The sequence below is a fragment of the Mytilus trossulus genome, chromosome 5 (genome assembly GCF_036588685.1).
Source record: "Mytilus trossulus isolate FHL-02 chromosome 5, PNRI_Mtr1.1.1.hap1, whole genome shotgun sequence".
NCBI lineage: Eukaryota > Metazoa > Mollusca > Bivalvia > Mytilida > Mytilidae > Mytilus > Mytilus trossulus.
The window spans coordinates 39,819,478-39,843,632 of NC_086377.1; the positions used below are offsets into that span (position 1 = coordinate 39,819,478).

Genomic DNA, 24,155 nt, shown 5'->3' on the forward strand with positions numbered 1-24,155 from the left:
TATGAGCATAACATGGTATTTAGAATTAAGAGTATGGCTAATCCTGATTGGTCGATATATGCGCCCGTTATTTTTATATTTTTAGAAACATCGTGCATTCTGCTTTATACCAAAGGCAAAATTAAAATTATTCCGTAGCCCTAAAGGCACTGCGATGACTATTCAACGATAGGATAAGACACTTATTTTTAAGGGCAAAATTGATAGCCATGGGAGATAAGTACAAAATACGCTACGAAAGGCAACCAAGAGGACCAAAAAATACTGTCCTAATAACCTTTCTTTGATTCTAGCAAGGTTTCGTTAAAAAAAATCAACTTTCTAGTCTGTATCTCGGAAAAGGCTACCATTGTCGCCTATTGGGTAATTAATTGTTTATTTCAATCTATTAGTTTCAGTTTGTAAACACGCCATCTTGATATAATTATTATCACATATGGATTCTGATTGGTTGTTTTATGATGAGGCTAGGATACATCAACAGCTATTGATTTAAACATGTTAAATGAGATGAAAAAAAATATACTGACTTTTCTCGGCTGAGGTTAAGACATCAAATCCCGGTAAATTTACTTTGAGTATATCAGTTCTCAATTCATATTCGTTTTCTTATGCATATATTGCAGAATGAAATTCAATATTGAAATATAAATTATAATAACGTGTTTATTTGCTTTGTTAATTTGCAATATGCAAAATTTGTTTTGCGAAACGATGTGTCTATACAATGTTTACAACATAAGCAATATAAAAAAGAAGATATGGTATGATTGCCAATGAGACAGCTATCCACAAAAGACCAAAATGACACAGACATTAACAAATATAGGTCATTGTACGGCCTACAATAATGAGGAAAGCCCATACCGCATAGTCAGCTATAAAAGGCCCCGATTAGACGATGTAAATCAATTCAAACGAGAGAACTAACGGCCATATTTATGTAAAAAAAAAAATTAACGATAAACAAATATTTAACACATAAACAAACGACAACCAGTGAATTACAGGCTCCTGACTTGGGACAGGCACATACATAAATAATGTGGCGGGGTTACACATGTTTGCGGGATCATATCTGTATTTTGTAATTTCTGCACACAGATTTAGTTTGAATTTAAAATTTATCATACATGAAAAATGCAAACATAACTTCGTTTAGAGTTATTCAGACAATAAAATCAAGTTTAAACGTATGTATAAAAAAGAAGATGTGGTATGATTGCATATGAGACAACTCTCAACAAGAGACCAAAATGACACAGAAATTATCAACTATAGATCATCGTACGGCCTTCAAGAATGAGCAAAGTCCATACCGATTAGTGAGCTATAAAAGGCCCATATATAGCAGTACACCATTACGGAACTGATTTATACCACTTTTAATAATTTTATGTCATTTAAGAGAAAATGCTAGAGTGATTATGATGCATATCATTTGGTTTAATTAATAATAAAGTTTTAAGAAATTTCTCATGTAATAGATATTTTCTTTTTTTACATTTTTATTTATAGTGGATTGGGAAACAAGTTTTGCAACTTATATAAATCCCTTTCCACATTGCGGGTGCGAGTGCGACCTTGTAGCGGCACTCGCCTGCTCATATTATTTCAATGGTCATTGTTTTCGTATTGTGTTTTAAATGGAGTAAATATTTATGAATAGCAGCCGAAAGGTACGAACAAAATTTGATGTATTTCTTTTGTAAATTTTCATTAAAGTGAGATATCTCCCCTAGTTTTTGGTGGGGTTCGTGTTGTTTATTCTTCAGTTTTCTATGTTGTGTCATGTGTACTATTGTTTTTCTGTTTGTCTTTTTCATTTTTAGCCATGGCGTTGTCAGTTTGTTTTAGATTTACGAGTTTGACTGTCCCTTTGGTATCTTTCGTCCCTCTTTTGTTCCCGCTTTCAATATCTGCCCTTTTTCAGAATATGTCAAGCATTTCACGCGTGCGTACTTCATTTTTCATCCGTCATCGTATCTACACCGCTACAGAACCTGGCTAACTTCAATAATGTTTAAATGCTTCTCACTCTAAAGAAAGGAATATCTTAAATAACTGATTATAAAGCAAACGACAGTTAATAAGGCTGCATTTCTTTCTAACCAAAATTTTGTAAACGTTGTGTGGCGTTTATTGTTGTTTTCTAAACGCTACGAAATTAGAAACAAATACAACGTTTAATAAGTCTTTACTGACCCTGTTTGAACTTTCAATTATGCATGCACATGTTGTTGGTATGAAACAGATTTTTTACAAACGTAGAACAAACATATCGTTCAATCAAGTTTAATCATACCTTTTTTGATTGAGTTAAGTCTGCCAATTGATATGTTATCGTATGTTTTTCTATGTTGTGATGTTATGCTATTGTTTCAGAAAAAGGGAGAAGGTTTGGATCCATTAAAACGTTTAATCCCGCTGCAAATGTTTGCACCTGTCCTAAGTCAGGAATCTGGTGTACAGTAGTTGTCGTTTGTTTATGTAATATATACGTGTTTCTCGTTTCTCGTTTTGTTTATATATATTAGACCGTTGGTTTTCCGTTTGAATGGTTTTACACTAGTAATTTTGGGGCCCTTTATAGCTTGTTGTTCGGTGTGAGCCAAGGCTCCGTGTTGAAGGCCGTACTTAAACCTATAATGGTTTACTTTTTAAATTGTTATTTGGATCGAGAGTTGTCTCATTGGCACTCACACCACATCTTCCTATATCTATAAAGTTAGAAGCAAATGTAGCGTGTGTACTAACAAACGACGAGCGACAAACTGTAGACGTATCTTTAGCGATTGCATAGTTTGTCAAAGTTTGTGTAAACTTTGCAAACGTATGTTTGAAAGAAAGGATCAAAACATGTGCGCGCTTAACCGTTTGCATCGTTTATGTTAGAAAGAAATGCACTCTTAATCTCTTCCTATAACGGCGTGTATAACAGAATTAGTTGTCTGATTTTTTTCTTCTTTAATATATGGTAAAACATATAAACAGAATACCAAATTTATAATGTGTACATATTTGTACGATTCTTTTACGTAACTGTCATCAATGATAATCAATGGTGCTCGAAAAAAAGTATTTAAACAGCCAATTCAAACACGAATATCATTAAACGTCTAAATCAACAACAACAAAAATATACCAAATACTACTAAATAAATGCAATAAGTCAAATAACAAAAATACCGAACTTCGAGGAAAATACTGAACGGGAATGAACTAAGCGAATTGTAAAATCAAAGTTTCAAACATATCAAATGCGTGAATAACAAGTGTGTCAGTCAAAGTACGACCAAACAGATACATAACTTTCGTGTGTGGTTTTTTTATCATTTCAAAATGTTATATACAGTAAATTAATAGAAAACAACAATATATGTACACTATTAATTACGCAGTACACGTCACTTTGATAAACGACACAGAATGTTACCTTGTAAAACAACGTTATTTTTATTTATTGTTATTAATGTCAATGTACAATGTATCTTGACCTTACATTTGTCTTAAACGTGTTTTTGCAGTTATATTTAGGGAGATTATATTAATAATTAACATAACTTGTATATCATGTGATGTACCGGTTCCATTTAGAAAGAACCGGTTATAATAAATCTACAAAACTTTGAATTTTTCGAAAAAAACTAAGGATTTTCTTATCCCAGGAGTAGATTACCTTAGCAGTATTTAGCACAACTTATTTGGAATTTTGAGTCCTCAATGCTCTTCAACTTTGTACTTGTTTGGCTTTTTAACTGTTTTGATATGAGCGTCACTGATGCATGTTATGTAGAGGAAACGCGCGTCTGACGTATTAAATCATAGTCCTGGTACCTTTGATAACTATTTTAAAGCTCCTCAAACTGTAAAGTACAAGTAAGAATTTAAAAGAATGTAACAATTATGTAAACGAATGGAATATGAATATTCGTTTCATTTCTTCAACTTTATTTAATGTCACAGCATACTTCAGCAAAATAGATATCAACAATACCTTATAACGCTCATTTCAACGATTCATTTCTCTTTAACGATTGTCTACATCACATGTTTGCAAACATATTATACAAACGTTCAACATACTGATAGGAGTAAACTCATGGAGAACACATAAGTTACAGTTTTTAGTAAGGTTCGTGATGACCAGTCCTTAACCCCGCTGCATTTTTTCGCTTGTCCCAAGTCAAGAGCCTCTGGTCTTTGTTAGTCTTGTATTATTTTAATTTTAGTTTCTTGTGTACAATTTGGAAATTAATATGGCGTTCATTATCACTGAACTAGTAAATATTTGTTTAGGGGCCAGCTGAAGGACACCTCCGGGTGCGGGCATTTCTCGTTACATTGAAGACCTACTGGTGACCTTCCGCTGTTGTTTTTTCTATGGTCGGTTTGTTGTCTCTTTGATACATTCCCCATTTCCATTCTCAATTTTATTTAATTTTCAGAGTTGTGTTTTGTGCTGGTCGTTTTTATCCCAACAGCGTTTATAGTTTGAATATTTGCCGCTGTTTTTTTTTTTTTTATAAAATAAGAAAATGCATGTACAAAGTAAGTTTTATGACAGTTGCTGTCCATTCGTTTGAGGTGTTGAAATTTTAACTTTGCCATTTCATTAGTTCCTTTTTTGTTCTTTTTTTTTTTAAATTTTACCCTCTTCACTAACAAAGTAAAGCTGTTGTTTCTCAATCACTATTTGTAAGATGAATAAAGTCTTAGTCACCTATATGCACTTGTTTGAAAAAAAGGGGTTTGTGAGGAAGGAAATGTCACTCCCTGTCCAATTTTCCATTGTGTGTCTTATCTCCTACTTATGCTTACTGATTTTAATCAAAATTATAATAACCCGATCGTCTCGTTTTTGGCTCTTTTTCTCTGTCTTGTTAGTATTCGCCTTTTCAGTAAAGAATCATGGGTAATATCATTGTTCGTACCCCAAAATGAAAAAGACGTCACGTCATTGGTTGACTTTCCATTGTTTATGACATTTTTAACCAATCGCGACGTTTTTGTGTATACTTTTGAAAATATTACTCAGGACCATTATATTCTGAAACGGCGAATTGTGAAAGGGTTCACATCACGTTGCCTTCCATGCTGTAATTAGTTTTGTTGCTAGACCACCTCTGGTTCTTCTGTAGTCGTAAATACGAACTATAAATAGTTCTCAAAGTTACACGTCTTATAATTAAGCTATCCAGGTTTTGGTTCGAGTAATAATACAGTTGTCGACCTAGTCAATTCAAGATTGATATATATGTCATACTTACCTATTGTTGTCCTCAATATACATGAATTATTTGTAATAGACGTACATCTATCTGCCACTTCATCGACTTGTACTTTTTTACACAAACTTAATCAGCTGCAAGGATATACCTTCTTGTCAGTGACTGAGAGTTTTATTTTTTTTCAAATTAATATAATGTGAAAAATGCTATTTACTTTTATATATTCTACGCCTATATAACTACATATATGGTTGGTTAATGTGCTTATTAATTAATTACTTATGGGTTTTGTCAGAAAACATTTTAATGTATTTTTATTGTTGTTACACACTTCAAATTATAAATGAGCCACAGACATACATTGGAGTAAATTGAAGGTGAAATTACAAAATGCTGTATTAATGGGTTTTCTTAATTTTGCGTTTCATTGTAAATTTCCACAAGAAAACAAGTTCGATCAAATGTCTTGTCCAAGTTTTTTGTGCAAGTAAAGTAAAATTCAATGTATCATAATAATTGAGCCTTAGAAGTCTATTGGTAGAGAGAAACAAACAAACAAACAAACAAACAAACAAACACAATCAAACAAAACAAAACGAAAAACTGAACAAAACCAACAAGACAAGGCTCATAAGCAAAACAATCAACATTAAAAAAATATATAAATCATTGATGTTGTGTACTTAGTCTATGGACGCAAACAGTCATACATGTTTCTTTTACACTATGGGCCAAACATTTTCCAGTTGATATACTTATATGTACTTTTTTTTAACTTGTTTATTCTTAAAAGGAGTATGGCCACGAAGTGCCAATATTGGCCATGTGATATATATATATACAACTCGTCTAAACATCAACCCAACAATGTTAGATTTGTAAATTTGATTTGTCAAATTTTTGGTTCTTCCCTCGCCGGCATTCGAACCCATGCTACTGAGATATCGTGACACCAAAACGCCTGGGCTGTAACCGCGCTAGACCACATAACCACCTGGGATTCATAAAAATGAAGCCTACGGTGGCCGGGTGTTACCTTTCCACGCCAGTTTTAATCTAGCGTCATATTACAGTACATGATTTATAAGGCATGGATATATATATATATATATATATACAACTCGTCTAAACATCAACCCAACAATGTTGGGTTGATGTTTAGACGAGTTGTATATACATTATGTACACAGCCATGTATCACCATCATTGATGGCGATCCGATGGATACATCTGTTATAGGGTTGTCACTGACTCAGACGTACTTATATATATATATATATATACTTTAGATGATTCTATCCAGTGTTAACTATTCTTTGAATTAATCAAAAGCCAGTTCACTGATACTGCTTTTTATACACACGTAGATAGTAAAATCACAAAAATACTAAACTCCGTGGAAAATTCAAATTGGAAAGTCCCAAGTCAGTACATTATTGGACAATATCTTCAATACAGCGAAACACATTCTATAATAGTATATTGGATATTCCGGTTTAAACCAGCATTATCTGAGTACAAGTTGAAAAATTAAAATTGATGAGTTTTTTTTAGGTGCAAGCACTTGTCAACAACAGATCAGTATCTTACCACCTAAGTTATAATCTTTATACAGTGAAACCCGGCTAAACCGAATCCTGCATAAACCGAAAACCTGTATAAACCAAAGATGTCCTTTATCACTGTCATATCAAATTGTATGCGTCGTGAACCTGATAAAACCGAACACCGGCCGAAACCTATCATCGGCCAAAACCGAACAAAAAGTCCCGAATCGAAGAGGTTCGATTTTAACAGGTTTCACTGTAAATGGCAGATAAATTATTTTCCAAACAACATTACTTACGCTGATTTATAATTTATACGTTAATATTCTTGTCAGCAAACACGTGTCAAAAATGACAGCTCCTAGTATATAAAATGATACATAGCATTCATTTTTACTTCTAGCATATTTACTTTACTGAATATTGTTTTCCTTATATTTTTTTTCAATGAATATTCAGCCTGCAGTATCAAATGTTGTATTCGAAGAAGGGATTGCAAATTTTTCAATTTCCCTGTACAGTGCACTAGAGAGAACAGGAAATGAATTCATTTCACCATACAGTATCACGTCAGCTTTATTATTGCTCATTCTAGGAACCGGAACCACGACAAAATATGAAATGGAGACTGCCATTTTTGAATATGAAGAACCAAATGATGTCCACCAAGGGTACAAACTTCTGAATGACAAACTTGCGACGAGAACAACACCGGGTGTTACATTTTCTATTGCTAATAAGTTATACGCTAGGCAGGGTTTAAACCTTTTAACCACTTTCTCTTCAAAGGCCTCGACAATCTATGGTAGTGAAGTTGACCGCTTGGATTTTGCTAAAAATACGGAAAATTCACGATTGTCAATAAATAACTGGATATCTGCAAATACAAACAACAAAATTCAAAATATGATTCCGAAAAATGTTCTTAATAGAGATACATTACTTGTTCTTGCTAACGCTATCTACTTCAAAGGAACATGGAAAACGGAATTTAAGAAGAATACCACAAAACAAAGAAACTTTTTTATCGGCCCAAACGAACAAACACTGGTGCATATGATGTATGGCGAGTTTGATGCAAAGTCTGGCGAAGACCTTGATCTCGATTGCAAGGTTTTACAACTTCCGTACAAAGGAAACAAGATGTCTATGATATTTGTTTTACCAAATGCTGGTGCCGGACTCAATGAACTGGAAGATATACTTTCAATGGAGGACTTAACTATACTTTTAAGTGAACTAAAGACACAAAGAACAATTATTCGAATTCCAAAATTTACAATGCAACGTGAGTACGATTTAAAACCTATTATGTCAATATTAGGAGTTACGGAAATATTTGATCCAACGATAGCAGATTTTAGTGAAATGTCGCCATCTCATGCACACGTGAGTGATATGCGTCACAAAGCCTATATTGAGGTAAACGAAGAAGGAAGCGAGGCGGCAGCAGCCACTATAGCCGCTATACAACATAGATCAAGTCTTCCTGATCCAACACCATTCCAGTTTGTTGCAGATCATCCTTTTTTGTTTATTATTCAAGACGACGAGACAGGAACGCCGCTGTTTATTGGAAGATACACAAGACCATAGTATATAATTTATTTCATCATATGAACATATTACAGTATTCAACGAATATATATAATTTTTAATGTCAATCATACTGACGATAATGTGGATTTATTATTATTCGTTGGATACAAATTTTCATGGATTTTGTGGTAAACTGGAAACCACGAATACCAATGGACATCGAATTACAAATGTTATAAACGAATGTATTCAGACTTTGACAAATCCACGAAACCAAATAATTGCATTTTTCTCAATCAACGAAAAGTGATACCCAAGAAGATAGATGAATAAACAGTACTTGCTTAATTAAGGTGAATCAGAGAATTTCTTGACATGAAAAGATAATCATTTCCCTATGATAAAAACATTCTCTATATCTGCCTATTATCAATAATAAACTCATCATAGATACCAGGACTGAATTTTGTATATACACCAGACGCGTTTCGTCTACAAAAGACTCATCAGTGACGCTCGAATCCAAAAAAGTTAAAAAGGCCAAATAAAGTACGAAGTTGAAGAGCATTGAGGAATAAAATTCCTAAAAATTTTGCCAAATACAGCTAAGGTAATCCATGCCTGAGGTAGAAAAGTCTTAGTATTTCAAAAAATTCTCAATTTTGTAAACATTTAATTTATAAATATAACCATATCAACGATAGTTCATGTAAAAGCATCTGAACAGAGATTAATACCATATTGTTCATAGTTCATTTACACTTCGTTTAGGACCTAACACTGTAAGTTGTTGAGAAGTCTCTTTTTATCATTAACCTTTATCAGGAAAAGAAAGAGGATATGTTTATTTCCTACATAACAACTGAGCATCTGATCATTTTGTGGTTTTCATAATCAATCTGCATTCAATCCACAAGCGGTAGATCTTTTAGTTTGACTCATGCATTCATCTTTACTGACTTATATTCTGGTATTTTGTTTGGCATTTTCATTCTTGGTATTTTTTTGCATTTTTCAATCTTATTATATTTTCAAATTTTTAATTTATTTGTTGTAGTAAAAAACTATTTCTGAAACCACACAGTGTACAAAAATGAAAACTCTTTGACACCGTACAACAAGCCTCAAGTCTTCACAAATTGTAAATAATATCAAAAGAGAGATGAAGAATACCAACATGACCACAGATAGATTCAAACTAATCAGTCTTTTAATGTTATTTAATGCATGTAAATAAAGGCAACAGTAGTATACCGCTGTTCAAAACTCATAAATCCATGGACAAAAAACAAAATCGGGGTAACAAACTAAAACCGAGGGAAACTCATTAAATATAAGAGGAGAACAACGACACAACACCGAAACGCAACACACACAGAAACGGACCAAGCAACAGACAAAACACCACGATAATAACAAATATAACATCAAAACCAAATACATGAATTTGGGATAGACAAGTACCGTGCCACGTCTTATCTCAATACCTCAAAAATAAGAGAAAACATAAACGACTCAACGTTAAAATGCAACACACACAGAAACGAACAATATTATAACAATGACCATCTTCCTGACTTGGTACAGGACACTTTTAAAGGGGAATAAAAGTGGTGGGTTGAACCTGGTTTTATGGCATGCCAAACCTCGCACTTTAATGGCAAAGTTAAATATAACATTGAAATGACAACATAATATTACAGGACTATAATACAAATAAAAAGGAGAACATATTAGACAAAGAAAAGCATGATTAATAGATAACAAAAAGCATCAGGTTTAAAATTCAATACGCCAAAAACGCGTCTTGTTCACACAAGACTCACCAGTGACGCCCAGATATAAAAGATCGAAAGTGAAAAAGTACAAAGTTGTACAGCACTGAAGATCAAAAGTTGAAAAGGTTTTGCCAAATACGGCATTGTTTGTATGCCCGGGATAAGAACATTCTTATTATATAGAACAATTCATGCTATTGCAAACAGTAAATTTTATCAAATGAATATGAAAGAGATATACATAATGAAACTGAAGTATTAACTAATTACAGAAAACTAAACCCGAATACATAACGCCCAGATATACAAGATCGAAAGTGAAAAAGTACAAAGTTGTACAGCACTGAAGATCAAACGTTGAAAAGGTTTTGCCAAATACGGCATTGTTTTCATGCCCGGGATATTAGAACACTATTATATAGAACGATTCATGCTATTGCAAACAGTAAATTTTAACAAATGAATGTGAAAGATATATTCATAATGAAACTGAAGTATTAACTTATTACAGAAAACTAAACCCGAATACATGATGTCAAGTTCAATACAGCATAGACACACTAGAATCAGTCCAGGCGTCAACGCAATTAAAAAAAATGACGTCACATACGATGGCGAAAAGGCAAACGTTATGTCACATTTGAATTTATGAAATTTAGAAACAGCATGAAGTCACACATGAAAAACTATAATTTAAAAGTGAGCTAGAATTAGGATTGCTTTAAAATTATATTAGAACTAAATACTGATAATTCATTAAAACAAAATGCATATTGCAATACTTATTAATAGCAATTAACTGTAATATATATATATATATCCAGTTTGTTATGAATCCAACTTCAAACGTAATTAATCGTACAAAATTAAATATAATTCTTAAAGGCGATGATTAATTTTTCTATCCGTAACACCTAAATATAATAAAAAGACGTCAACACATTTGACAAAATGAGAAGATGAGAATTACAAATATAACATTAAACATATAAACTAAATACATGAATTTGGGATAAACAAGTACAGAAACACGTCTTATAGTAATACGAATTCACATTCAGCAAAACAGTCACACTCGGGAATAAGTCACGTTTGGTAATTAAAAGATAAAGACGACATAATGACAAACCACAATCTACCATGTGGTAAAAATGTCCTTAGCTAGTTTGGTTAAAGAGACATCATATGGATCCACCATGTGGTAAAAATGTCCTTAGCTAGTTTGGTTAAAGAGACATCATATGGATCCACCAATTCGTGATGGTGTCCATAAAATTTACGGAGTGTCAATTTTAATCTGTCCTCCTCATAACTTTGTTGGAGCAGTTTCTGCGTAAGGAGCACACTCCTGTATATGAAGTCCGTATAGTATGAACAAGCACGTGAATAACGTATCAATTGTGATATGTAAACACCATACGAAGGGGCAGAGGGTATGTTACTGCTCAGAAATGGGAAATTGATAATTGGGAAGTTGAAATCGTCCCGTTTATCATAGATTTTCGTGTGAAGTCGTCCATCTACGTCAATATTTAGGAAAAGATCAAGGTATGAAGCAGTCCTTCTAGTATCAGTAGTATCCTTAATTTCAAGTTCACTAGGATATATGAGATGTAAGTATTGGCTGAAGTATGGGTTGTTCAATGATAAAACATCATCAATATATCGGAAAGTAAAATTAAAGAATTTCGCAAGGTGCTTTTTCTTTTTGTCTTTTAGAAGGTTCTGAATAAATTCTGCTTCATACGAATACAAAAACAAATCAGCCAGCAGGGTGCACAATTAGTACCCATTGGAATACCAACTGTCTGTTGAAATATAAATCCTCCAAACTCAACAAATATATTGTCGATCAAAAAGTCCAGCATTTTAATAATATCATCTTCAGTATATTTTCTGGAAGATTCAATGTGATTCTTTACAAAATATGAATTATTGTATCCCAAAACAAGAAATTTGTATCTACGATTCCCATTTTTATAGAAAAAGCTCTGTTTTATGAGATGGTGAAGTCGATCTTTCAACTGAGCATGGGGATGTAAACACAGACTTTTTCCCCATTTCATTATTTGACAAAAGAGGACAAGAGGGTTTTGAGTAATACGAGAATAACATAGCTGCCGTCATCTGCGATACAAATCTTCTATCACAATCGACCTAATCATGGTGACACCATGAAGACTCTGGATTGGAAAAAGTCGAGAATGGAAATGGGAAATGTGTCAAAGAGTCAATGACCCAACCATGAAACAGACAACAGCAGAAGGTCACCAACAGGTCTTCAATGCAGCGAGACATTTTCGCACCCGTTTATAAACGACTGAAATGTACTTTACATACGTCATGTTCGTTTTACCTTTTTATATCTTAATAAAATAAAACAAACATGACGTGTATAAAGTAGATTTTAATCGTTATTTCTGAAAACAGGTTTACGCAGTGTATGTGTTTTGGGCACAGATATGCTAGTTAAATCAATCATTTTTACTCATGGCTCCCTAGTAAGGACGCTTATACACTAGTGAACGCTCTCATTCTTGCAATGAAATCTCACCCTTAAAATATGCCATAAAATACAATAAACAAATAAATGCATTTAAGAAAATATCAATACCTTCCTACATGCACTTGATTTTGTTGTTTTTTTTCATTATCATTATTGTCATTTCTTATGTCTACTTTTAACTTGTTTCGATAAGCATAATACTTTGTGTATATAGTGTTTCTCAACGTCACAGGCCTCATTACGAAGCAAGATCAAAGATGGACGAATTATAGTCACAGAGTTGTGTGGCAAGTCTTTCATGTGGGAATAAAAGTCTGTATAAAATTCAGTAAGCATGATGTAAAAAACAGGGTGTATAATTATTTCATTTTAACATTCAATAAGGTAGATCTTGGTTCAGGGAGATAACTCTTTGATTCAGTGATGCGTTTGTAAAAGTCAAGTTTCATCAATGTATTCAAAGCATTTACCTGAGACAGATTGGAAATAATCTATGTAACCTAGAAGCTTAGAATATTTTAATGAAAATGGTTGACATAAAAGTACTGATGATTTAAAGACTTATTTTTCTTAATATATGCCTACCTCCTTAACATCTTCTCGTCTTGAGTATGACTGACGTAGGTTCAGATTATGGAAGATCTTCACGTTTTGTTAACCTTTTCCTTATGGTTCTTGCCATACCATATTGATACATACTTTATATTTTTATTTGAGAGATTCGTGTTATTGGTCTATATAAAAAAAGAAGATGTGGTATGATTCCCAATGAGAAAACTGTCCACAAGAGACCAAAATGACACAGACATTAACAACTATAGGTCACCGTACAGTCTTCAACAATTGTATGTTTTTTCTTGTGTACTGTCGATTTTGTTCTGGTTGTTTTTGGGGTGTTGTCTGTCATGGCTTTATCAATTTGTTTTCGAATTATAAGTTTGAATGTCCCTTTTGGTTCCTTTCGTGTCTCTTTTGATCATTGACAAATATACGTTTGTTTTCAAATCTTAGGAATACAGCAAACAATCAAATTAAGTTTGAGATTAAGTTTGGGTACATAATAAACATTACAAAATGTGCCCGTCGTCAACTACGACCATGTAGTTCCTTTGTTTTGGTTATTGTTGTTGTCTGCCATTTTATTTCAATCACTGTATCCTCACATGTTGTGATCTCCCGACCTTTTATAGCTAACAAAAACGGACTCATTTCAGTTCAGATTATGGACTTTCCGAATTGATTTTGAAGTTCAGTATTTTTGTGATTTTACTTTTTTCCAGTCATTTGTTAAGACCGTTTGGAGACCTGTAGTTAGTCGTATCCTGATTATGCGTCGTTTGGCTAAAATATTTCCATTTTGAAAACTCTCAACATCTTCTTATTGTCAAACCAATTATTCTATACTCCTACATACATTCCAGTATACACATGTTTTATTGTTGCGCATGCTCACTTCATTCGTAATAGATGATACATTAACTTGTGTTTAATTGTAACCTATTTTTCATCAAGAAACAAACCACATGTAGTTATCTTTGTCAAGGTCATGTGATTTTGTAATAATAAAGTCGTGTATAATTTATTTGCGTTGCAGGAAAACACGTCAAAACAAAGTAACATTAATAACTATTCTAAATATACAAAACAGTTTGTATTTGTTTATCGGTTTTCTATTTTACCTTTCATCAAAAGATATGTATATTTAAAATGAGTACTAATAATAATATTGAAAATTCAATTCTTTAGTCCGAATAGTATAATTATATTGATATGCTGCAATCTTTACAAATAATCATAAGGTACATTTCTATCTCCGTCTTTGGTATCTCACGCTTTGTGTTATTCTCAGAATTGTTTAAAATGGCTAGAGTTTTCACCCTTTTCTTATAACATCAGGCATTAGTGGATTGTTATTTCTCATATCTATTTTTAATTTTGAAAATCGTTATCTGACTGGAATAATTACTTATATATGGTTCTTATTAATGGAATAATTTAATGGTATGTTTTATGTGTGTTTGCCCTCTTATAAGGTAATACATGTACATCACGGTGACTTGCTTTTAAGTACAATATTAAGTTAAGAGCTAATAAAGATGTACTTAGGTGAGGTAAGGTAAAAATTAATGAATTAAGAAGTTAAAATTGATACTATAAGCTGATGGAGCATCAATTAAGAATGAAAATAAGCTAAAAATATTGATAGGTCATGGACCTCCTTTTCGTTAAATTTGAGATTTAAAATATGGAGGGAAAAGGCTGACTCAGACTTTTATCTTATATTTGCATTAATGGATTATTAGGTCTCAAAACAGGAGAAAGAAAATCAAGAATCTTCATAAATTTTGGTAAATGACCTTTCATTATCTATCAAGTCTTGTATGAAGAAATAAATGGGTGTTATGGGGCAAAATATTTTTCATTGTATTGTATGGAAAACACCAAGGAGTCCGAACGTTTGACACGAAAACCTCACCTAAGTACATCCTTAAGTCATAATTGATTTTTGCCACTGCTTTCCTTAATTTGATCAAAGAAAGCCTTTAGGGTGTATTTCCTTAGATTGATCATCTTTCTAAATATTTCTTCTGCAAAGTCTTCTTACACTTTGCTACATTATATAGACTGTGCTATGAACTTTCCGAAAATACCAATTATGGCTCATCAGATCATTTGTCAAGCTACAGGTCGTGCAAAATTTACCAAATTTGGTCATATAATTCATGACAGAAACACGTTCAGCTAAGATGATTTACTTTTTTATGAGATTGAAATTTGAAATAAAATATTAGAAGATAAGTTTAAAAATATGTTTTACGAAAAATAAAATTTAAATGGTGCAAGCGAACTTGTTTTCTTTCTATTCTTAAAAAAACGTTCAATTTAAATTAATTTTAAACATCTCACCAAGAGTTTCCTTCCATTAAAATGCCTAGAGCATGGATTCGAACAAAAACAAAAAGATGCTATTTTTCAAACAATTTAAGTCATGCAATAATCCCATTTTTTTCATTATTAAAAGCACATATTAACATATGAATTGTCATCGGGTCTCAAAATGTGCAAATGTTGCTGATTTTGAACTGCTTTGATACATTTCAATATGACAGTTATAGCTTGCATTTGTTTAAATATTGACAATGCAATTTCGAAAAAGAACTTCTTTTACGGCTAAAACTGTGTCTTTTTTACTATGAAGTTGAAAAATTGAAAAACAATCATATCCTAGAATGGTAAGTTCATATGCACTACTATTTTTTCAAAGGTAAAAAAATAGGGTTGTGCGGCATAATTTTCAATGTTGATATGCCCCGAACTTCTAAGAGTTTAAACTAACACTAACTTTCTTAACTATATATACCCCTACCTCGACTGTAGGATTACCACAGATTTCAATTTAAATAATTTCCATGTGTATATTTACATATAACATTCCCAAGTTATATCTATATCAGATCAAACATAGAAATCATAACTGGGAACCAGTAAGAAACAAAGTTAATTTATGTATATTCTATATCACTCAAAAAGAGACATGGTTTAAGAAACAGCCATCTTTACAAAGTACAACCTAACTGTGAGTGTATCTGAAATTCATACATTTATAAAATTTTCTCATATAAGTTTTGGTTGTTTTGTAATGACTCATTCTTAAAACTAAAAGTCCTTCAATTCTGTAAGCGTCCATTATCCCTGAACTAGTATACACATTTGTTAGGGGCCAGTTGAAGGATGCCTCGAGGTGCGGAAGTTTCTCACTGCATTGAAGACCCATTGGTGGCCCTCGGCTATGGTCTGCTCTATGGTCGGGTTGATGTATCTATGACAGATTACCCATTTCCATATTTAATTTTAGTTTCTAATTGGGCTGATTTACTCGTCAAGTTTATCACATGCACTTGTTAGTCGATATTACTCTTTTATGTCAATTACCTTGATATAAATATAGAAATGGGACTAAATTCTCGATAAAACAAGTGCCGTCATAAAAAGGTAACAAAAAATGTTGGCTTTACTAGGATTAACCGAATAAAATAATTTAAAAGAATAAAATTAATGAGGTCTTATTAAAGTGCATACAACTGTCAACAAGAGGAGAAAATCGTAATGAGAATACCAGGGTATAAGTCAGACGTGTCACTGGTGGTAGACATACTGTTAGTCAAATGAAGTTGATTAATGCGTGACATTAAAGCTTATAAATAGTCTTACAAACAAACATTTGTCAAGGCTGACAAGTCAAGTATACATGGTATATATAAAGATGCATCATTGAAAAAAAAATACTCCTATTATATTTACTTCATCATGAATACCTCTTCCATGGCTTCTCAGGTTAATGGATCGAATATAATTTTCGAAGAAGGGATTGCGAATTTTTCATCTCTAGTTAATAGTTCGGATATAGTCTACGAAGAAGGTTTTACAAATTTTTCTTCTCCGGTTAATAGATCGAATATAGTCTTCGAAGAAGGAATTGCAAATTTTTCCAACTCTTTGTACAGCAAACTAGACAGAACTGGAAATGAATTCCTTTCACCATACAGTATTACGTCAGCATTGTTACTCCTTATGCTTGGAACCGGCAAAACGACTAACAAACAGATGAAGTCGGTCATTTTCGAATATGAAGAACCAGATGATATTGATCAAGGATACCAACTTCTTAATGAGAAACTCTTTACTAGAACAACACCAGGAGTTACATTAGCTATGGCAAACAGGTTATACAGCAGTAAGAGCCTTAACCTATTAAACACTTTTTCTACAAAAGCGTCTACATATTATGGAAGTGATGTTGAACCCTTGGATTTTGTAAAAGAAGCGGAAAATTCACGATTGACAATAAATAATTGGATTTCTAATAATACAAATAATCGAATACAAAATATGATTCAAAAGGGTGTTCTTAATGCTAATACTTTATTAGTATTAACAAACGCTATTTACTTTAAAGGCAAATGGGAAAAAGAATTTAACGCGAATGACACTGCACAAAGAAACTTTTTCGTGAGAGCGAATGAGCAGAAGCTGGTTAATATGATGTATGGTAAGTTTGATGCAAAATCTGGTGAGGACCTTTCACTTGACTGCAAGGTTTTACAACTGCCATATCAGGGAAATCAGATCTCTATGATATTTGTTTTGCCAAATTCTGGTGATGGACTGTCCGAACTAGAAAGTAAGCTTACCGCTAATACTTTCAAAACACTCTTAAGCAGTTTAAAGACACAAGAAACAATAATACGAATTCCCAAATTTACAATGACAAGCGAGTACGATTTGATGCCAGTTTGTTCAGCTTTAGGAATTACAGAAATCTTTGACGACAAAATTGCAGACTTTAGTGAAATGTTCAAATCTGATGATACTCGCGTGCGCGTGACTGAAGCACGTCACAAAGCTTTTATTGAAGTAAACGAAGAGGGAAGCGAGGCTGCAGCCGCTACTACATTAACTATTGCATTAACTTCGGCGAGGATCCCTGATCCTCAGCCATTTGAATTTGTGGCAGATCATCCTTTCCTGTTTGTCATTCAGGATGACGAAACAGGGGCACCGCTGTTTATTGGAAGATATGCCAGGCCATAGTGTAACAGTACCATAATTGTTGCAGAAACAGTGAAATGCATCTATTTTGTTATTGCAAAAAGTGTAAAATGATCATAATTGAAAAATCATATTGTGATGAATGAATTGACTTCAAAGTTTGTAAAGAAGTTGTATACATTTTTGTTTTGATACTTACTTTGTGTATACAGAGGTGTTCATACCTATCAGTTTTGAAACCATTAAGTTTCTTGAAAAGCTATGCAGTTTTAGATTCAAAGCATAAGGAATTCATTGTTATATTATATTTGTAAATAAACATCTCTTTTAAGTTAGTTTTTATAGTATGTTTCACTTTTCAAAACGTTTTATAAAAACAAAATATGGTATACTTGCTTTTTACTTTTTTCGGTCTTGTCTTGTTTGTTTCTAATGATAATTGTTGGTTTCCCCGTATTATTGCATTCAAAAGCCGAGGTTCTATGGTATGTTTCTTGAAAAATGCGCATCAATAAGTGGAATGTCATTCTGATCTTATTTATAAAGTTTGACAAAAATACTATTTGGTCTTTTTCAGACCTGCGGTCAATTCTCAAACCAGTCGATAGCAGTAAATTCAGTACTACACTAAGGTAGTTTACCGTCAGTTCAGTATGTTCTAAAGAGTAAAACAACAAAAATACAAAGTTCCAAGAAAAATTCAAAACAGAAAGTTCCTATCATACGCTATCATATTCCAAACATGGTACAGGGATTTTCTTGTGTAGAAAATGGTGGATTAAACCTGGTTTTACAGCTAGCTGAATCTCTCACTTGTATGGGAGTCACATACAATTCCATTAAATTGACCACGCAACGATGTATGAACAAAACAAACATACATAATAGGTAGAAATTGAAAAAATAGAAGTACAGTAGTCACAATTGTGTTATAATCTTAATCACAAATGATCCAGTTAGAGATCAAATATAGGTACTGAACCATTTTAACATAGACCGAACAAATTGTAATTGATTGCAACCAAATTTTCATTAAAGTAGCGATTTTCTGCAGTGGATCAGTCTGAAAGATCAATTACTATTTACCAGTCATTTAAGATCAGGTTAATTCACATTAAGATGGTGGCTATATAATACCATATACCAAAAACGTCTACACACCTTCACATGAAAAATGAAAAATTCAAGCCGTAATTGGTTGATTGATGTTTAAAGCCACTTTCAACAGTTACGCAGGTTAATCCCCTTTAAAAGTGTCCTGTACGCAGGTTATTCCCCTTTAAAAGTGTCCTGTACCAAGTCAGGAAGATGGCCATTGTTATATTATTGTTCGTTTCTGTGTGTGTTGTATTTTAACGTTGAGTCGTTTGTGTTTTCTCTTATTTTTGAGATATTGAGATAAGACGTGGCACGGTACTTGTCTATCCCAAATTCATGTATTTGGTTTTCATGTTATATTTGTTATTCTCGTGGTGTTTTGTCTGATGCTTCGTCCGTTTCTGTGTGTGTTGCGTTTCGGTGTTGTGTCGTTGTTCTCCTCTTATATTTAATGCGTTTCCCTCGGTTTTAGTTTGTTACCCCGATTTTGTTTTTTGTCCATGGATTTATGAGTTTTGAACAGCGGTATACTACTGTTGCCTTTATTTATTCAGTGTGAGCCACATTTTTATGTTATTTCTTCATAGACAGAAAATAATTTTAAATAATTTCAATTATTTAATCCTCACCATTTGAAAGATACAGCTTCCCTCTTTCTGTTGGTTCTTTATTTCCTACATAAAAGATATCAAAGCAGTTTTAAGATGTGTTGTTGGGTGTGAAAAACAATCTTTGTATTGTGCTGTTTTAAGTTTCAATTCACAAACATGTTTAACCCAACCACATGTTCACGTTCCAAATCATGAGTCTGACATTTGTCATTAGTTACTGTCGGCAAAATATGTTAAATTACTGTGTTTGTATTAATCGGACATTTTACAACACAACTACTATTTTTGGAGGGGTTCGTGTTGCGTAGTCCTTAGTTTTCTATTGTGTGTCTTCTGTACTATTATTTGTCTGTTTGTCTTTTTTATTTTTAGCGATGGCGTTGTCAGTTTATTTTCAATCTATGAGTTTGACTGTCCCTCTGGCATATTTCGTTCCTCTTCTATGTATAACTCGGCATTTGATTTCTAAACTGTTTCAAACTTGATCATTCAATGCCTGTATTAGTTTACTAAACGGCCGAATTTTATTCTTAGTTAATGACATGTTTAAACTGGAGAAGAGTATCTGTGAGCATAAAATCCGATTGTTGTCATTAGTAAATGTCTTACAAATAGTTTTAATTACTGCTTTCGTGAAAATTAAGAAATTTTTCACTGTTTCATTATGTAATCACATGTGCCTTGTTATAAATTATTTTACGGTCAAGTTTTACCTATTCTTGACGACCGAATAAATAACGGTAGTTTTTCCTGTACTACTCATATGTTGTTTATTTGTTAATTTCATAACGTTACACATCTCCTTATTTTCATAAAAATTATTCTATACGCCTACATATATCTGATTGTTGTGCATGTTCTCATACTTCGTAATAAATGATAGATTAACTCATTTTATTTGTTAGCAGTTTTTCATCAAGACTCAAACCACATAGGGTCAACATGGGCAAGGCCAGATGAAGTTGTAATAATAAAATCGTGGTTTCATACCGGATTTGCATTGAAGAGAAACATGTCAAGCTCAAACTACCTTTAAATTATTTCTAAATATACAATAGATTATATTAATGAAGCGTTTTAACCTTTTGTAAAAAGTTTCAAAAATAAGGATAAGTAGACTATTATGCATTTGTAATAATAACTTTCAATCCGTCGATCCTAGTGGAATAGTTTGTCTTCAAAAATATTTCGAACGGCTCGATTCTTCTTCATAAATACAAAAATGTAATGTCCATTCCTTAATTTTTACATATTTAATATCAATATAATCAAAAACGGCGTGTTCCTGATATTTTTGACTTAACTGTACAACATCTATTAATATAATGTAAAACCACTGATATTACACCTAAAGATTGTAAAACATCGACTATGTTTAATAATTCACTTCATTCTTTGTTTTTTTTGCCTGCGTTTTATGGTTTACAACAACAACAACAAAAACATCAGATAAAAAACTCCTTGAAAAAAAATGAAAATCAAAACTGCACAAATATGTTTTTTTTACAAATCGTCATTAAACAGTGACACTTGTTAGCTACTTGTCAATAAACAATTAAGAAGTAATTCTGTGCTTTTTGCATTGTCTGCATACAAGATAATAAATGTAGATCACAGAGACCTGATTGTACTTTTATTATTCATTTGATCAATTTTTGCATGAAACGGAACATGATCAACTGCAATTGTATTTCTTCAGTTTTACATTTATATAACTATTCTTCAATTATTCTAGGTTATTTTGCGATGACTTATTCTGTATTCAAAATATATAGTAAATCAGTAAATCAAAAAAAGACTACGTTGTTCTATTCTTACAGTGTTTTTAAAAACACAGCCCACCAAACTTATTCAATATATTTGTATACCATTATTTGCACTGCAAGTTCAAAACACCTAGCTGCAAGTAATACAAGCGTATTAAATGGATTGATTTCTAGATAAATAAGAGAATTAGATTAAAAAAATAAAAAATTACTGCATTTGCATCTGTTAATAAGATAAATAAAACATAATGCAATTCTACGCCACTGAGTCACATATTATGTAAATGATGGTTGTGGTGCTGTGTTGTGAAGTATGTTCATTAATTCATGATTTACAAGATATGTACATAAATATATAAATGCATATTCTTACAAACAAACATGTGTCAAGGCCGATTAGATCGGTATATATAAAGATGAATCTTAAAATAATGTGCAACTATCATACTTGATATATTTCATGGCATAGGCTCTTAAATGTCTTCTCATCTTAATGGATCGAATGTTGTCTTCGAAGAAGGAATTGCAAATTTTTCCAACTCATTATATAGCAAACTAGAAAGAACTGGAAATGAATTCATTTCGCCATACAGTATCACGTCAGCATTGTTACTTCTTATGCTTGGAACCGGCAAAACGACGAAGAACCAGATGAAATCTGTTATTTTCGAATATGAAGAACCAGATGATATTGACCAGGGATACAAACTTCTAAATGACGAACTCTTAACCAGAACAACAAAAGGAGTATCAATATCTATTGCAAACAGGCTGTTCGCTAGGAAGGGTCTAAATCTTTTGAACACTTTTAGTACAAAGGCGTCTACATATTATGGAAGTGATGTTGAACTCTTGGATTTTAAATCAGACGCAGAAAAGTCACGATTGACAATAAATGATTGGATTTCAAAAAATACAAACAATATAATAAAAGATATGATTCCAAAAGGTGTTGTTAATGCAGATACTTTATTAGTATTAGTAAACGCAATTTACTTTAAAGGTACGTGGGGAAAAGAGTTCAACAAGAATGATACTACACAAAGAAACTTTTTCGTAAAAGCTAATGAGCAAAAACTAGTTAATATGATGTATGGTGAGTTTAATGCAAAGTCTGGCGAAGACCTTTCGCTTGACTGCAAGGTTTTACAATTGCCATACCAAGGAAACCAGATATCAATGGTATTTGTTTTGCCAAATTCTGGTGACGGACTCGCCGAACTAGAAAGTAAACTTACCATAGAAAATGTCGATTCACTTATAAAAGGTATGAAGACACAAAAGACACTCATAAGAATTCCCAAATTTAAAATGACAAGAGAGTACGATTTGAGGCCAGTTTGTACAGCTTTAGGTTTAACGGAAATATTTGACGGCAAAAAAGCGGACTTTAGTGAAATCTTCGAATCAAATCAAACGCGCGTTGTCGTGTCTGATGCACGTCACAAAGCTTATATAGAAGTGAACGAAGAGGGAACCGAGGCGGCAGCTGTTACTACAATTGGTATGGTAGAATCAACTTCATTTCAAGGTCCTAAACCACAGCCATTTCAATTTGTTGCCGATCATCCTTTCCTGTTTTTGATTCAAGATGACGAAACTGGTACACCGCTATTCATTGGAAGATATACAAGACCATAGCGTAAAGAAACATGTTTGACTATTATTTTTGTAAAAAAAATATAGAAATCAACTGAGTAGTTTTATTTTTTTACTTTGATACAATTGACCGTTTTATATCATGCATAAATAGCTGCTTAAAGATGGTAAAATGCAGGCAGCTCCTTAGAAAAAATTCAGTTGTTCCGATCGTTATAAAAAACATATTTTTTTTCATCAATATTCGTTATGTGATATTTGAAGATATGTCCGAATACTCATATTGTATACAGGTGACTGTCTTGATGCAGAACTATCTCATTTTATTATTTTTAGCACTAGTGGGATTTTTGCAAAGGTTTTACCTGTAAATAAACAAATGTTACCAGTAAGTTTGTAGCATGTGTCACCGTTAAAATCTTATATAAGAACTATACATTGTGTATTTATACTTGCTTTACCTCGAATTTTAGTTTGTTTTCTTTGTTTCTTTTTTTTGTGTCTGTTCAGTTTATCTATGTGGTAGATAAGTAGTGTGAAAGAAAAAATGTTCTGTTCCCACAACTAAAGTACTCTTTACACAATATTTCTTGTGACCATCAAAAGTTATGTTTTGGTTTTTTCTGGGACTGTTTTAAAAGTTTTATAACATCGATTAGAGCCTACGACATCAAACAAGGTTTTTACAAAAAACAATACTTTTAGATATTTGGATGATATATTGGCTCTCAATAATGACGACTTCAGTATGTAAACTAAATAAAATATCCTGTTGAACTAGCTTTAAATAAAGCTAATACTATCAAGGACCACTGTCTTTTCCCCGATCTTGATATCTATGCTAAAGGAGAAACCATATATTAATGCAGAGTAAGATTAAACAATTAAACAGCATAATCAACAATATTAGGAGATACATGGAAACTTTGA

General features: G+C 32.5%; 3 protein-coding genes across 3 annotated transcripts; all 3 read left to right on the plus strand.

The window, feature by feature from the left end:
- The first annotated feature begins 7,165 nt into the window (after positions 1 to 7,165).
- On the plus strand, positions 7,166 to 8,773 carry LOC134718835 (serpin B6-like). Its single transcript, XM_063581623.1, has one exon. The coding sequence runs from the start codon at positions 7,226 to 7,228 to the stop codon at positions 8,372 to 8,374; it is 1,149 nt and encodes a 382-aa protein (XP_063437693.1). The 5' UTR covers positions 7,166 to 7,225; the 3' UTR covers positions 8,375 to 8,773.
- Positions 8,774 to 16,842: 8,069 nt separating this feature from the next.
- LOC134718836 (leukocyte elastase inhibitor A-like) lies at positions 16,843 to 18,487 on the plus strand. Its single transcript, XM_063581624.1, has one exon. It carries the CDS (start codon positions 16,910 to 16,912, stop codon positions 18,191 to 18,193), a length of 1,284 nt encoding a protein of 427 aa, XP_063437694.1. The 5' UTR covers positions 16,843 to 16,909; the 3' UTR covers positions 18,194 to 18,487.
- A 3,540-nt stretch (positions 18,488 to 22,027) lies between these two features.
- On the plus strand, positions 22,028 to 23,326 carry LOC134718837 (leukocyte elastase inhibitor-like). Its single transcript, XM_063581625.1, has one exon. It carries the CDS (start codon positions 22,104 to 22,106, stop codon positions 23,265 to 23,267), a length of 1,164 nt encoding a protein of 387 aa, XP_063437695.1. The 5' UTR covers positions 22,028 to 22,103; the 3' UTR covers positions 23,268 to 23,326.
- The last annotated feature ends 829 nt before the right edge of the window (positions 23,327 to 24,155 follow it).